Source organism: Rutidosis leptorrhynchoides, chromosome 10 (genome assembly GCF_046630445.1).
Source record: "Rutidosis leptorrhynchoides isolate AG116_Rl617_1_P2 chromosome 10, CSIRO_AGI_Rlap_v1, whole genome shotgun sequence".
Lineage (NCBI taxonomy): Eukaryota > Viridiplantae > Streptophyta > Magnoliopsida > Asterales > Asteraceae > Rutidosis > Rutidosis leptorrhynchoides.
In genome coordinates this window covers 25,119,711-25,135,511 of record NC_092342.1, presented here as the reverse complement: position 1 = coordinate 25,135,511, position 15,801 = coordinate 25,119,711, and the positions used below count along the sequence as shown (strand labels likewise).

Genomic DNA, 15,801 nt, shown 5'->3' with positions numbered 1-15,801 from the left:
GACAATCGTTAATTATACTCTCTCTTTTCATAGCAATATACATCATTTCACAAAATTCAAGACAACCATTTTCCATACCAATTCATTTACATATTCTGATTTTGACAGATCAAAATCCAAGTCAAGATTTAAGAAGTGCCATCAATCTTAAATTCCTACATTATTCAAAATCATACTTTAAATTCAAACTATACTAGAACATCACTTTCATTCACAGAACTCATAAAGATATTCATATCATTCAAGATTTACGACGCATTCATTATACGGATATTGACGATGACAACCTGCGTCTAAACCCTTCAAAATTCTTGAAAACATCTCAACTAAGGAACAATCGAGAGAATGAACCAATAACACGATACATACGAAGAATATATGCATATAGATATACATTCGGAGGACACTTGAACCTAAGCAAAGGTTCAACACGTATCCGTGTCAGATCCTTTAGCATTATTATTACCCAAAATAACTTTACAATCCCTTTTCAAAATAGCGAATTTTATCACAGCTCCAAAAAAGACAACTTCGACTTTTCATCCGGAGTAGCCTTATTATAACCTTGATATATACGTTGTCTTTTCACCATCGTTACTGGAGAACCTTTTATATTCTACCACATTAGTAGTAAGCTTACCAGCAACTTTATTGTTCTTTGACTTAAATCTCTCTGAAAGATCACTATAAAACCTTGTCATGTACCCATATACATCTTGTAATAATAATTGTCATACCAAACCCCAGGAAGCATCAATAATTATTCTTGAATCTCACTTCATTTCTGCATATACATATAACGTTATTTCCTGGAATTATAATTCTGAAATCCGGAATAGTACTTCAGCCTACGAATCAGTGCTATGAAGTTTTGAAAAAGCTGAATGAAGCAGCAGAAACTGTAGACAACTGTAACAGTCAAAAGTTGATGATAAAGAATATTGTGTTAGCAAAGCACAGAAAAAGAGAAGGTTTGAAACTGGAAAACGGATTGAGCAAACCCTGAAGGAGGCTGTGGACAAATCACAAGGACGAAATCTACCTTCAAAGAATCCAAATGATTCGGTGTCTGCTAAAATCCTTAGCAAATACCTTGATCCTTACTCTAAAACCCTTGCGGACAGTATTCTTCATCATCCTCTTATCTTAAATATTCTAAGATATCATCGTATCTTCCATTATAAATATCCTTCATATTTCTGAAGATATTTTCATAACCATTCTTATCTGAAATCATTTATTCCTTCGCGTTATCTGTATCACATCATAAAGAAAACTGTTTTAGTTTCTAAATATCTGAAACTTCTGAGTGTAAAGTATGAATGTTTTTGAAGTAATGTTGGGAACTGAAGCATGAGTTAGTATAATATAATGACACTTGATCAACATGATTATATTACAGTAAGTTATGTTGAGTTCTAATGGAACATGATGATTCACAGACCATACCGTCATCATGTGCCATGTTACATGACTCTTACATTCAATCAAATCTCTAAACATAGCAAGAACATATTCTCTTGATAGTTCTATCTTTCCTCTTGAATTCTGGTAATTTCACAAGTCAAATTGTGCTATTACAATTTCTTTCTTGGATCATTAGCTATGTTCATTCCGAATTTCATATCTATGAATTCTAGACCATTATTCGCTTGACTTGAAGTCGAGAAAAGAAGACGGAAGCATGAAACTCCAAAATATAAGGAAAAATATAAGCACGAAGACAACGCGGAAATTTACAAACCGTGTATATCGATGCGTATAGCAATATAAAGACACGAGAAAACTAAGAACACTATAAACCCAAGAGCACAGTAGAAATTAACGGATTCCTCTGGTGGAAGATGAAAAAGAAGAATGACAGATGTGATAGTCAAGAATATATCAAGAATTAAAACTAGATGGAGCATATTGACAAATGTTTTGGAAGTACGGAGAAAGGAAGAAAGTATAAAAGATGGGAGATGTGAAAATAAGGAAACGTAGGAGGTTGATTTATAGTAAAATATCCGACAGAAAAATCGAGACAGATTATTGCATTAAATCGAAGAGGATCATAATTTCCTTAATCGCCGAAGAATCAAATCTTATATAGATTACAAAGATTTTCTTTAATCCGGAGATCAACCGTGATGACGTCAAAAGATAAGACGAATCCCTATTTTCTCATTTCACTCTTTTACGATAGCTTCACTCATACATTTCGAGTAATCGAATTATTTTATCCATATTTCTCAATCATGATAAAACCCTATGAATCAACTTATATTCATCATAATAACATTCTTATTGTTAGCCATGACGACCTCGATCAAATTTCGGGACGAAATTTCTTTAACGGGTAGGTACCGTGACGACCCGGAAATTTCCGACCAAATTTAAACTTAATCTTTATATAATTTCAACTTGATAAGCAATGAATTTTAATAAATCTTGAACCTCCGAAAAGAGTTTTACACAAGCTTTTGGTCACCCTTTTATTCCGACGATTCACGAACGTCATAACTTGATTTGATTGTTTAACCATTTAATTATTGTGTATATATATATATGGATTTATATATATTTAACTTGAAAATATGATAATTAAATATCTCATTAAGTATATTAACAAAGTATTATATATATATTTTCATACTACTAATTTAAAGAGTTTTCAAACAATATATATATATTACTATTTAAACGACGTAATTAACTTATGTTAAAATGTATTTACATATAATGTATTACGAGTGTAAATACATCCTTACAAGTATTGTATACACTTTATAATATACCAATACATATAAAGGATAATTATACTCGTATTGCCGTTCAATTTCCTCAAAGAATTCTACTCGCATTAATACGGTATTTTTACCCGTATTATATACAGCTTCTAGAAGTATTTACTATTGGTATATACCAATAGAAATCTGCAATTATTTGTGTAATATGTCATCCATGACCTAATCAATTTAATATATCATGCATGACTTAATACAATTTAACTTATCTTAGATATTTTTACTAAAAGCCAAAATTATAAGCTTATAAATAAGGATCATTTTAACTCATTTTTACTCCACATTTTCTTAAACTAAAAATACACACTTGAATGCTCTCATATCATACTTTAATCTCAGCAACTTTCCTCTTCATAATCAAGGTAAAATACTTCTCAAAATCCTTGTTCAATTCCTTGTATAGTTGCTATCTTATTATACTTATAAAACTTGTAAAAACTAGAACTTGTTTTGGTGAACACCAAGCTTGTTTGAAAAACTAATCTAATCTTTCTAACTTAACTCTAATAACACTTATTTATATGTATTATGATGTTATATTAAGTTAATATATGAACTTATAACTTGTACATATGAAGAACACCTTGAAACTTAACATATATCCTTTAATCTCCATTCGGTAAAAAGCGAGCTATTTTGGGTTGGGAATTAAAAACATATCTTAGACTTTGAGTTCGAGTCTAAGACTTTGGAAATATGTTAATATATGTAAATAAGACTTCCAGTATTTTTTTCATGATTTTATACAAAGTGAAAGTATTTTATCAAAAATCATATATTGGGTGGATGCCGGGATTTTTCCAAATCTGTCCATCGACACAAAAAGAGGGTAAAGCTCTAAAAATTACTACTTGGGATGAAATTTTCGAATTGGTTTTGTAAAATTTACTTCTTAATGAATCCATAGCAATTTGATTCACTTTAAACGGAGTTGTAATGAATATTTGGCGAGCAAAACAAAATCTACTAAAATTAACGTTGTATGGACGAAATTTATATTATAAAAACTATATTAACCATATCCTTGTTAACTTTTCCTATATCCTATATATATTTGGACATGTTATCAGTAGTATAACAAAATATTATAATCTTGGTTAATTCTGTGATTGTATATATGTATAATAATATTCTTGGTACGTCCTAACACAATAAGTATACAATACGTTTTGATAAATCCTAAGACAATACGTACACAATACGTCTTAGTTAATTCTAAGACAATATGTATACAATACGTCTCTGGGTTGATGCAAAGACAATACGTATACAATACGTCGTGGGGGTAATTCTAAGATTATATATATATATGTATATATATATATATATATATATATATATATATATATATATATATATATATATATATATATACCGATTATTGGACTGTTGGACTTTTCGGACTATTTTGGACTACTAACAAAGGACTACTAACAATGGGCTGCTAACATAAAATGTTAAAAATTATTATATAAGTATTCTATGAACTTGCTTTATTTTATTCATATGTCGTATTATTATCTGAATCGTTATTATTGTTATAGGTTCTTGAATCCAAGGACGACGGTCATATTTTTAAAAAGTTGAAAACTTATTATTAATATACTTTTACTACTGTGAGTACATAGTCCCATTTTTAAACTCTACAAATATTTTGGGATGAGAATACATGCATTTTATGTTTTACGCCATAGACACAAGTACTTAAAATATATTCTACGTTGAGTTGTACCACTTTGCATATCTTCCCTAATAGCTTGGTAACTAATATTTACATGTTGTAAGAACATGTATACGCGAATCCTATTGATAGATCTATCGGGTTTGACAACCCCAACCGGGCTAGTCGCTCTAGTATCCTAAACGGTTGCATAGTACTTCGTTTTTACTACACTTGGTACAGTGTGGGGAGATTTCATAATAAATGAAATATGCCACATTAATGGTTAAGTATGGTTACCGAAGCGCTCAACAACTTATAGAATACTTTTATACACTTGTGAGTGTACATATATTTATAACTATGAAATCTTGTGGTCTATATTTATATCGATGATAAACCTATATATCTCACCAACCTTTGTGTTGACTGTTTACGCATGTTTATTCTCAGGTCCTTAAGAAAGTCTTCCGCTGTTGCATTATCTGAGCAAGCTGTGCATGGAGTCTCATACTTTTATTTAAATAAAGTGTTGCATTCAATAAAACCTTTGTCATGTATTATATTCGACTGTTACGTCACGTATGTAGTATTTGAAAACCGATGTATTTTGGGGATTATTTCTTAAATAATCGCCCACTTGTTTAAAACATGCATTATGTATAATAATGATGTACTTTTTATGAAACGAATGCAATATTTTCTAAAACGTATCATATAGAGGTCAAATACCTCGCTATGAGACCAATGAGAACGTACTGCGTTTATAGTAATATGGACGGGTCGTTTCAGGAACACAATGTCACTAACTATACGCAAAACTGACGCTTTTTAAAAAATGCTAAATATTTGATGTACTTTTCATACAGGTTGATTTTGCGTTAAATTTTTAAAAGTCGAAAATTCCATAGCGAAACGCGGAGATGCACATATATTGTTAATTTAAAATAACATTTAAATCTTTCGTGGGTTATACCTTTTAGTTCGACTCGAGTTGCGCTTCAACGACATCATCGTTAGCCACGAAATAATTTTACAAACTAAACGCAATAAAATACATTGAAAACCGAACCTCCGGCACGAAGCGAGGGTTCGAAAACTAGTATACTACTAAAGCAATGTTTAAGTTTAAGTTATAGAACGAAACTATTTACCACAATAACATGCAATCTCTCTGCTCGTTATTTAACTAATAGTAAGAAACATCATTAGTCATCTGACTCATCTCTCCGCTCATTATTTAACTAATAGTAAGAAACGTCATTTAAAGTTAACGAATATGCCATCAAACATTTAACCAATGTAAACGCACGAACGAGACATATATTCATGCTTATTCAGTTATTCGGATAACTAAACGAACGTACATTCTTGTTTATGTTTATTCGTATAGTTAAATAAACGAACATAAATGACTTCACATGATCCTAATCACAAACAATTTGGTTTGCTAACATAATTAGCCCAGTACCTTCCAAATCAATCATCAGTCAATCAATAAATAAAAGGATTTAATAAACGTTATCACGGATAAATTAATAGTAACTCGCTAACAGACACTTGATCACAACTATGGTACAAAAGGGTTTTAACCTATGGAAACAAAGCTAAATAAATAAAATTGATAAGATATCAACATATACAGCACACCTAACTTATCCAGCTTCCAATTTTTAATCAAGATTGTCAAAAACTACAACAATCCACCCATTGTCCTTCCCATTTTTAATCATCAAACCCAATACAACAAATCTGACCCAAACCCAAACGCAGCCCGAACCACTTTCTAAACTTCAGCCATGATGTTTCGGTTCTGTACACTTCAAAAATAACCCATTTTTATCATTTGTTAGAAAGAAGCTTCACTCCAAAAAGGTTTTGAGAGGAGTCCTCCATGTTCACTCATACTTCCTTTAGATCTATAAAATAACGGCTTGCTACGAACTGTCCTAAGCGGGCCCGACCTGTTACCGTGACTAATGGGTAAAGAAACCCCTAGCCCGCCATCAAAACTCGAAGCTGAAAACGGTCTGTTTTCCATATCTTCAAGTGGGCCTGAGCTATAATCCATTGTTATAAATGAAGAAGCTTGACCAAAAATCAACTTTGGGGTGGCACCACCACCAGCATTCCACCAACTGCTGTCGGAAGGGGCATGGTCCCCCTTGAAATCCGACTCGACCACCGAAGAGTCTCGTTGAGTAGAGTTGTCCCCTCCGACTTCATCTTTATCGTTATATATGAGCTTTAATGCTTGTACTACTTCACCCATGAAAGGTCTTTGAGTTACCTCGGGGTGAACACACATGGAAGCTATTGCAGCTACTTTTGCCATGTCATCAAAATCGTACGTCCCGGATAATGTGCGGTCGACTAACTGCTCTAGACCTTCTCTGGTTGTGAGAAGTGGACGAGCCCACGTCACGAGGTTTTCTTCACCGGGAGGTTGTGACATGTCAACTGGTTTCCTTCCTGATAGAAGCTCTAATAGCACAACCCCGTAACTATAAACATCACTTTTGACTAGTAGGTGCCCTGTCATTGCGTATTCAGGGGCAACATAACTGCAAATTAAATACAACGTAAGTGATTGTAACATAACCGACAATTCCTCAAGGTAACTATTTTGACCCGTTTCCCTAACGATGGGTGAGTTATGTTTTATAACTAATGGGTCAACCGTGTACTATCAAAAAGAAAAAGGATCAATTGCTCAAACTGTATTTAGTATCATAGCAAACATTCCTAAGCATTTTCTTCATCATCTTAGAAATGATTTTAAAGATTAATACTCCCTCCGTCCTATAATAAATAACTGTCCCGTTTGACTTTTCAAAGTCTTTCTTTTTAAAATTTGACTTTAAATATGTTTATTTGAACTATATAATATTTGATGAAGATTATATGAATGGAGTCGGTTTAAAAATGTGCTTTCATTAGTATAACTTTCATCGAATATTATATAACACAAGCAAAAATATTTCAAGTCAAAGTTGTACAAGAAAGACTTAAAAGTCAAAGCAGTGCAATAATTTTGGGACCGGGGAGTACTATGTATAATTAATAATATTTGACAAACTGATTATCTAGTTAAACATGTTCTGGGCTTGTGGCCCTGCTCAGACCATTACCCAACCAACCCATATTGCCACCTCTAATCTGTAAGCGTTTTATTTCTCTCTAATCTGTAAGCGTTTTATTTCTCTACGCCGGAACTTGCGTTTGAGGTGTAACAAATGCTGCACATAGAAACTGAGTTTTGAAAAGTATACAAATTCAACATCTCAATAACATCCGACCAAATTTCCATTTTTTAAGCAAGTCCACTGAGATGTGTTTTCATCTTCATAGTGGGTCCCCTTTTGGTACCAGTTAGCATAGATTTGAAAGAATACATACCCGAAAGTTCCCATGACACGAGTAGAAATATGACTACTCCCTTCTGTAGCTTCTCTTGCTAAACCAAAATCTGATACCTTAGGAGTAAAGTCATCTTCTAGTAAAACGTTGCTCGCCTTAAAATCACGATGAATCACACGTGGATTAGAATCTTCATGAAGATAAGCCAACCCTCTTGCTGCCCCAAGAGCAATCTTCAATCGAGTATCCCAATCGAGCGGTCCTTTCTCCTTATCCACACCTGAACCATTCATACATTCATCAATTTTCACAAATCAGAACCTCTCATGTCAAATACCAGAGGTCACATGTAACATTATAACTTATCTACTCAAAAAACGGGTCAAACAGGTGAAAAGTCAACCATGGTGTTTAAGAATCTTGTTTATTAATTGAACTATTAATAAACTTGAATAAAATTGGACAAGAAAGTGCAATTGGATCAAGGTTGTAAATCTCACTACTCGGGGAGCACTCGTTCGGGACTTTTTGAGTACTCGGCAACTCGGGGAGTACTCGGATGTTGACCAAATTTGACTTTGACCGATTTTGAGAGAATTTTGACCAATTTTGACTGATTTTCCGAATAATCCCGAGATTTGGCCAATTTTCAGAGTAATCCCGAGTTTGACTAAGTACTCGCCGAGTTACAAAAACTGACTACTCGCCGAGTACTCACTGAGTAATTCGAAGTTAAACACGCTGGATTCGCACATCTTGACTTCACATGTATTTAAAAGGTCACATATTTGACCTGTTACGCAACCAACCCATTTTGACACCAAATCAGATAAAAGAAAGACATGTAATTTCCTAACTCGTCTTATTAGAGAGATTAGAGTGTTATTGTAATAATATTGTGTTTGTAATCATAATTACATAATATTTTGAAAATATCTTTAAAACAAAGAGCAAACAAAGTAATTGCAGCCGAACCCAACCCACTTCGTTTTTGACCCGTACAAAAACGATCATTTGGACCTGAACAGATATAAACAGATAGTTTTAGGAGATGTGGCATACCATGCAAATGAGACTCAACACTGCCATTTGGAACAAGCTCATAGACCAAGCAGCGTGTATGTCCTTCAATGCATATACCAATGAGTTTAACAAGATTACGATGATGCAACCTGCTAAGCATCTCAACTTCTGCAATGAACTCACGATCTCCATTTTGGTTATTATCTCTATTCAGCAATTTCACTGCAACTTCAGCTCCATCTTCCATGATCCCATGATAAACGGTTCCAAAACCACCTTCGCCCAATATTTTTCTTGAGCTGAATTTTTCAGTGGCCTTTTCAAGTTCGGCTAATGTGAATGTTTTGACGGAAAGAAGCGAAGTAGGCATGGCAGAGATAACAGAGAATGTAGAGTTTGATGGATCACTTGATAACATTGCTCCAAGCCCTGCAAAAAAATAAAAATAAATAATAAATAAAAATAAAAAAATGCTAAGATGTTAAGAGAAAAAGAAGGGGAATAATGAAAATGAATTTAAGATTCTATAAATCCATAATTAAACTGCAACTGCAACGGTAATTTTGTTTACCCCATCACTCTGTCCAATAATGATAGCACAATCAAAATTGGAATAGATACAAATTCAAACGAATGCAAAGGTGGCAACTTTAATTCATTCACATCTAAATGGGTCGCGGGTTATAGTTATTTATAAAAAATATGTGAATTAAAGGTAAAAGAAATTGACAAAACGTGTATTTGGTCAACTCAACCACCGGTTACTCACCCTTCCCATTTAGCCACTTCTAGAAGAAGGTTAACAAATGGTTATAAAAACAATAATTCAAGATAAAAAGGAAAACTTTAATTGTGAAGGTCAAAGTAAAGAGCCAAACCAATCTATTATGAAATTTAACATATAAAAAGACTTACCACGCCTCTTGCTAGATGGCGTTGTGAAAACAGGTCCAACAGCAGTTGGTGATCTACTTATCCTTCTGTACTTAATAAATACAGACATTGCTGCACAGCAAACAAACAAGAGCACTACTGCCGACAAAACTATTACGAAAATAGTTTTAGGGTTCATCTTCTGATTTTTTGTTACAAAATTAGCAGTGATGGGGAATTGTCTGTTTCCAGGGCTTCCATTTGGTCCACTCCCTGCGCGATCCCCGTACGGCGGTGAAGAAGGAAGGCCTGATAAAAACTTACAATAATTAGAGCCAGTATATGTGTGTGTGTGTGTGTGTGTGTGTGTTTATATAGTCAAAAAGTTCAAACGAGAATCAAAAAGAGGTACAGAACTGCGAGAACCATTAAATTAAAAGTATTTTCACATGTGAGTATATTAAATCACATATAAATATTGATTGAGATTAACATTGAACATAAAACAGTTAAGAAAACCTCTAGTTAGCCCTTGAAATTAAATATACAATATCTCCTGCACATGTGTTTCTGAACAAGTGAACATTTCTTATAATTAACAATTTAACATGTAATTCATGGTTTTAAACTTTTGTTTGTCAATGATAAGAGCTTTAAATAACATTAAGATGTAAATTATTGCACTTAAATGCGTAAAAACATCTCGCAGTTCTGTACGTACACACACACGCACATTTATGGAAACAAAAGGTGTAAAAAGGCCTGCAAATATACCTGGATAAGCAATATAAACCACCTGATAATCACCAAACAGGGTTCTATTTAAAGAAAGTTTTTTGCGCCAAAATCTATCATACGTGAGTAAAGCCGTAGTGTTATCGAATTTTTCTCCAAGTGGAACCAAATTTATATCAACTGCTGTTTGTTCCTGATTTTGAGTATCAGCACTTGCACCTGTTATAACAACTTGGCTTTGCGTTAGGTATGTGCCTGTTGCAATTTCGATCTCGAGCTCATTTACAACGGGGAATACAGCATACACGGATACTTGTAGAAGCAGTCTGACTTTCATTGGAAAAACACAACCGCAAGGTGACCCAATGGGAGTTGAAGTGAGTGGTTCCGTACAGGTTTGATCACAACCTGTCAGATATTACAAGTAAAGACGATTAATAGAAATTCGGTAAAAAAATTGTCTGTAGAATTATACACAAAGTATGTATGTAATACCTTTCATATTTTTATTAGGAAATATATTTTATATATTAACTTCATTACTTGATAATTTATTTACGGATATCAAGTAATTAAGAAAGTATTATAAGGAACTTTTTTATTAGACAAGTCTAAGGGAGCAAGTTATTACCTATATAATGACGTACAATGTAATACATAAATACATAATTATATACTACGAAAACAATGTGGACAACCCTGCTAAAGAGATTGTAATCCAGTTTGAATTACCTCAATGTTAGAAATTTGTGTTTATGATTGGGGATATACAGCTATACCATTAACGATTTTGTAACTTCTACAGTATATGTTGACGATAATTAGTTCTTTATGCGGAAAAGTGTGCAAATCTGTTAGTGTGCGGTTGTGCGCATAAGAAAGGTTTATTGTTGGTGCTTGGTCGAGTCACAACTAATAGTCACAACTAATAGTCACAACTAATAGTCACAACTAATAAACAGCTAAACAAGAGAACGATCTAGTAAGGGATACAAGTATATCTGTTTATCAATCACTATAATGCTTACCTATGTTATTTTATAGTTACACATGTTATACAACTTATTTAAAAAAAAAAAAAAAAAATTGACGGTTTACTATTTTTACCATTAGAAGGTAAATAATAATAATTCACATACCTGGTACTGGAGATGGAGATGGAGAGACTACATGAGTGATCTTCCCATGACGGAGATGATGGTGATGACGCCGCCAAACGGCTACACTAGGACCAGCAACAGGGCCTAGATGTTGTATTATTAAACTTTAGCATAAATTCAACTAAACGGCGACATGATATTCAATACTCGTATACATTTAAGTTGCAAATACCTTGAACTATATGAGAAGGAGCACGAGCAGGAACAATTGAAGGCTCCATAAAGGGCTCGGGTGGATTTGCATCTGATATTATAGATGGAACTGAAGCGCTCATTGACATGAACCTCACTGAATACAAGAAAGGAAAAAATATTTATTTCACCAAAATTTAAGTGAACATTAAATATGATTAACAAAATTATATAGCCGAAAATGTCAATAAAAGTCGCAAAATACAACAAATTTAAGATTTGCCTGTTTAAACCATCCTAGTCCATAAGTTAGAATGATTGTTAGATTAAGGTAGCTAGCATGCTATGCAAATCAATGTGATATGAAGTAACTAGCATAGTATGTGTTAATGTGTAACGTATGGACTTCAATGAAACTTGATATCCGATTAGCATGTCGCATGATATGAAATTTAAACGAGGCCTTTGACATATTCAAGAAAAAGTATATCTCACAAATCTATCATATGGTCATTCTTTAGCATCCTAAACTTAATACTGACATCAAGCATATTGCAAAGTTTGGCTCACTCGTTTTACGGATCTTAACAATTTATACAACCAATTTTACCTGTTCGTGATATTCCTTTTGCAATAAGAGTTGATTTGATTAGATAAACCCGTTGATTAATCAGTTTTAAGAGGTAATGAAAGATCAAATATTATCACAACTCAGTTACTCTGATAGTCTGATCATGATATTGTCATCTTTAAATGAGGTACAAATCATTACCTTTGAGATGTTCAAAACCATTTCTTCTAACTAAAACGGGTTGACTAGGCAGTAGAGATGGAGACAAATTAATGTTCAGGAAAGGAATGCCTGAAAAAAAAAATGTTAAGAAACCATCACAATTCAAATATAACACCATCATTCACTATAATCAAATGCTCAACAAAGGTCATGAAAGTATAAGTAAATCGCCACAGAACACTTAAATAAAATCAGTTACATCTTTCACGAATATTCATCAGTTGTTAAGGCAAGTAGATGATACTTTAATCAACAACAAGTTCCATAATATTGAACTAGTAGCGTCATCGTAAACATACTGATTACCTTACAGGGCTGTTTAAGCATTTAACCCTAAAAAAATTAAACCTCCCTGTTCAAGTGAACCAAACATTGACTTAACAAATCCAAAAGAAGCTACTGTAGCAATTTAAAACTCACACTAGAGCACTAATTATTATCAAACTACTAAATCGAATTGCCAACTACAAAATTTTTTGTTAACTACTCATACAACTGATACCAATTTTACACTATCCCTTCCATTTTACATCAATTTCCAAATTTAGCAGGTGCCCAATAAAATCAAACATTCAATAAAAATATAAAATCACGTCACAAGTAATCCGCAATTTTGTCGGCACACCAAAATTACAATCAATTCAAAAACATCCTTCACACTTTTAACTTCAATCAATCGTCGCAAATTTTATTCCATAAAATTAGGGTAAAAATAAAGCACAAAACAAAACCCTAATTAATCCAAATTATAAAATATAAAATATACACTACATACGTAACTTAACTACCGACTAAAATTTCAATAATTAGTTAATTACCATAACAAACAGAAGGGGAACCGAGAGTGAGAAGACGAAAAATAAACAACAGCAGCATCAGAGTAGTTAACATCGTGTAACCGTACAAATAAACACCATTTTTAAAACAAAATTTACTCTACAACATTCAACTGAAAGCTAGTGTCTCGCACTTGAACTAGCTTCCACCGCAATCAATTCAGTCAATTAAACGTTAACACGCCATAAAGTTTAGTAATTAGTAACTGAAATTAACTGAAAACCTAGCTTAAATTACGCAATGTAGATCCACAAACTACGGTAGAGTTTATAAATTAATGAGTTATAGATACAGAAAACGTAGTACGGTAAATATAGAAAAAATGAGATCTAGTGGAAGAAAAAAAGAAAAGGTTTTAATGTGTGTTTTTGTGTGAAAGAGAGTGAACTAATGACAGTATTCAGCTGAAGAAACAGGGGAGATGGAAAGAGGGAGGGGGTCTGTGCGAGTGAAGTGGGGTCGAGTATTATTGCACGCTCCTGGTCAAGCAGAGTGTGTAACGAGGGTTTGGTTTACGCGCGTATGAAGCGCGTGGTGTGTACTACTTGATTGAAAAAGGGGTGAAAAGAAAAGACTGGGATGTGGAGTGTGGAAAGAATGGAAGGGTCTTTTATTTTAATTATTTTGTTTTTAGGGATAAGTTGTTGATTTTACACTTTATGGATTATCTAATTCTTGTTGACTTGTTTTTGTTTGTAACGGAAGCAATAGTGTGTATTTACTTATATTTAATTTAATTATTAATAGTTAATTTACTTTCATTAAAATAAAATAAAATAAAAAATGAATGCATCGAATTGTTTATTTATAATAAAAAAAATTTGTGATGTTCTGAGCTAGGCTATATTTGATACATACTTTATTATTCACGGAAAATTGTGTGGTTAGTCCTTGGAGGTTACATAAAATGGGGTGCTTAGTCCCCGATTTTTTTTTCGAGGTTGTTGGTCCCTGTGGTTTAATTGACGTGTGTTAGTGGTACCTCAATCAAACGGACGTTTAAATCATCTGTCAAATGGAAACACGTAACTGGCACGTGATCGATAATTATGTCCTTTTACATTCTCGAAACTTTGCATCATGCCAGTCGTGTGTTGCCAGATGACAGATGATTTAAACGTCCGTTTGATTGAGGGACCATTAACACACGTCAAGTAAATCACAGGGACCAACAACCTCGAAAATGAAGTTCATTGACTAAACACCTCATTTCATGTAAATCATATGGACCAACCACACAATTTTCTCTTATATATAAGTAAATAAAAAGATGTCACACCAACGTATACGAAAGAGGTTGGCCTGATCATAGTAAGCTTAAGAGGCTCAATGTTGTGTCGATTTATCGAATGTTTACCAAAAATAACTCTTATGATTGAAGTCGCGAGAATGATCAAATGTCATCAAAGTGGAAAAATGTCAACAAATTTTGTCATGAGTTCCATGACGTCAACAAGGAGGCATAACATCATCAGAAAAACTGGTTGAGAAGTTATCGACATTTTTCTAGAAGCTCGGCAAATGTATAAGAATAATAATGGAAAACCGTTTACGATTGGATTCTCTATTTCCAGGCCGGGAGGGAGGTGACAACCGGATAAGAAAAGATACGATGAACTTTGAAATTCAGTTACAGAGAAATTCAGCAAGAAAACTGATCAAACCAAAATCGTTTAGTGTAGGTAGATTTCGGGTTTGATTGCTTGATTTTGGAAAAAAGAGTGAGTCGAATGTTTTAACTCCAATAATTGTGCGAACCCCGATTTGGAATCTGGATTCCAAGGGCGTAAAACAATCGATCAGATTAACCTTATTCGATTGAAATCGAATACGTTAATATCTAAGAGTGGGGATTAATTCCGACGATGATCGGAGCATTGATCGGAATAGAGCTAACGACTGGAGTAATGCTACCGTGGTTGATTTGGGCAGAGTAACATTAATGCATCCAGTGTTGTACGAATGAATGATCTTGTCAGCGTATTTATATATGTTGTGAGGGAATGATGACGTGGCGCATGTCCCTTTCATGGTTGTAACAAACTTTGCCAATCCCGAGGGGTAACGTGGCACTTGTCCCTTTCATGGGAATAATCGGGCAGATCCTAACAAACTTTCCTAGATTTGTGGGCTGACGTGGCATGCAACTTGTTTGCATGCTTGTTCCGGGATGAAGTGTCTGTTCCGGGACAGTGCACTTTCTCCGGGACGGCGTGTTCGACCCGGGAAGGTGTCTTTATGTCGGGTTGGAATATCGAATCGGGAAGTGGTGACGGTACCGGTGGCCTGTTGGTTCCGGCTAAGGCATCATGGTGCTCTCAGTCTAGCCGAGAAGGTTTTGCTTTCTATTTATTCCAAGCGTTTCTTCACTGTTATAACCATCATGACTGGCTACATGATGTCGGTTACGTGTATGTCATCCGAGCTCTCAGTCTAGCC

The 15,801-nt window shown here is 33.9% G+C and overlaps 1 protein-coding gene across 1 annotated transcript; it reads right to left on the bottom strand.

Moving 5' to 3' along the window:
• Positions 1 to 5,980: 5,980 nt before the first annotated feature.
• LOC139870122 (receptor-like serine/threonine-protein kinase ALE2) lies at positions 5,981 to 12,898 on the bottom strand. Its single transcript, XM_071857973.1, has 9 exons — positions 12,874 to 12,898; positions 12,505 to 12,594; positions 11,773 to 11,889; positions 11,580 to 11,684; positions 10,480 to 10,848; positions 9,748 to 10,014; positions 8,872 to 9,261; positions 7,849 to 8,089; positions 5,981 to 7,013 (listed from the first exon to the last, which is right to left on the bottom strand). Exons 1-9 carry the CDS (start codon positions 12,896 to 12,898, stop codon positions 6,299 to 6,301), a joined length of 2,319 nt encoding a protein of 772 aa, XP_071714074.1. The 3' UTR covers positions 5,981 to 6,298.
• Positions 12,899 to 15,801: the final 2,903 nt, after the last annotated feature.

Bases quoted from the DNA above. Each gene is read 5' to 3' on its own strand.
- LOC139870122 (XM_071857973.1), bottom strand. From the start codon at position 12,898: ATGTTTGGTTCACTTGAACAGGGAG. The intron at 11,685-11,772 runs GTATTTGCAACT...TACAACATCTAG, and splicing joins TCCTTCTCATATAGTTCAAG to GCCCTGTTGCTGGTCCTAGT. The intron at 10,015-10,479 runs GTATATTTGCAG...AGTTTTTATCAG, and splicing joins GGTTTATATTGCTTATCCAG to GCCTTCCTTCTTCACCGCCG.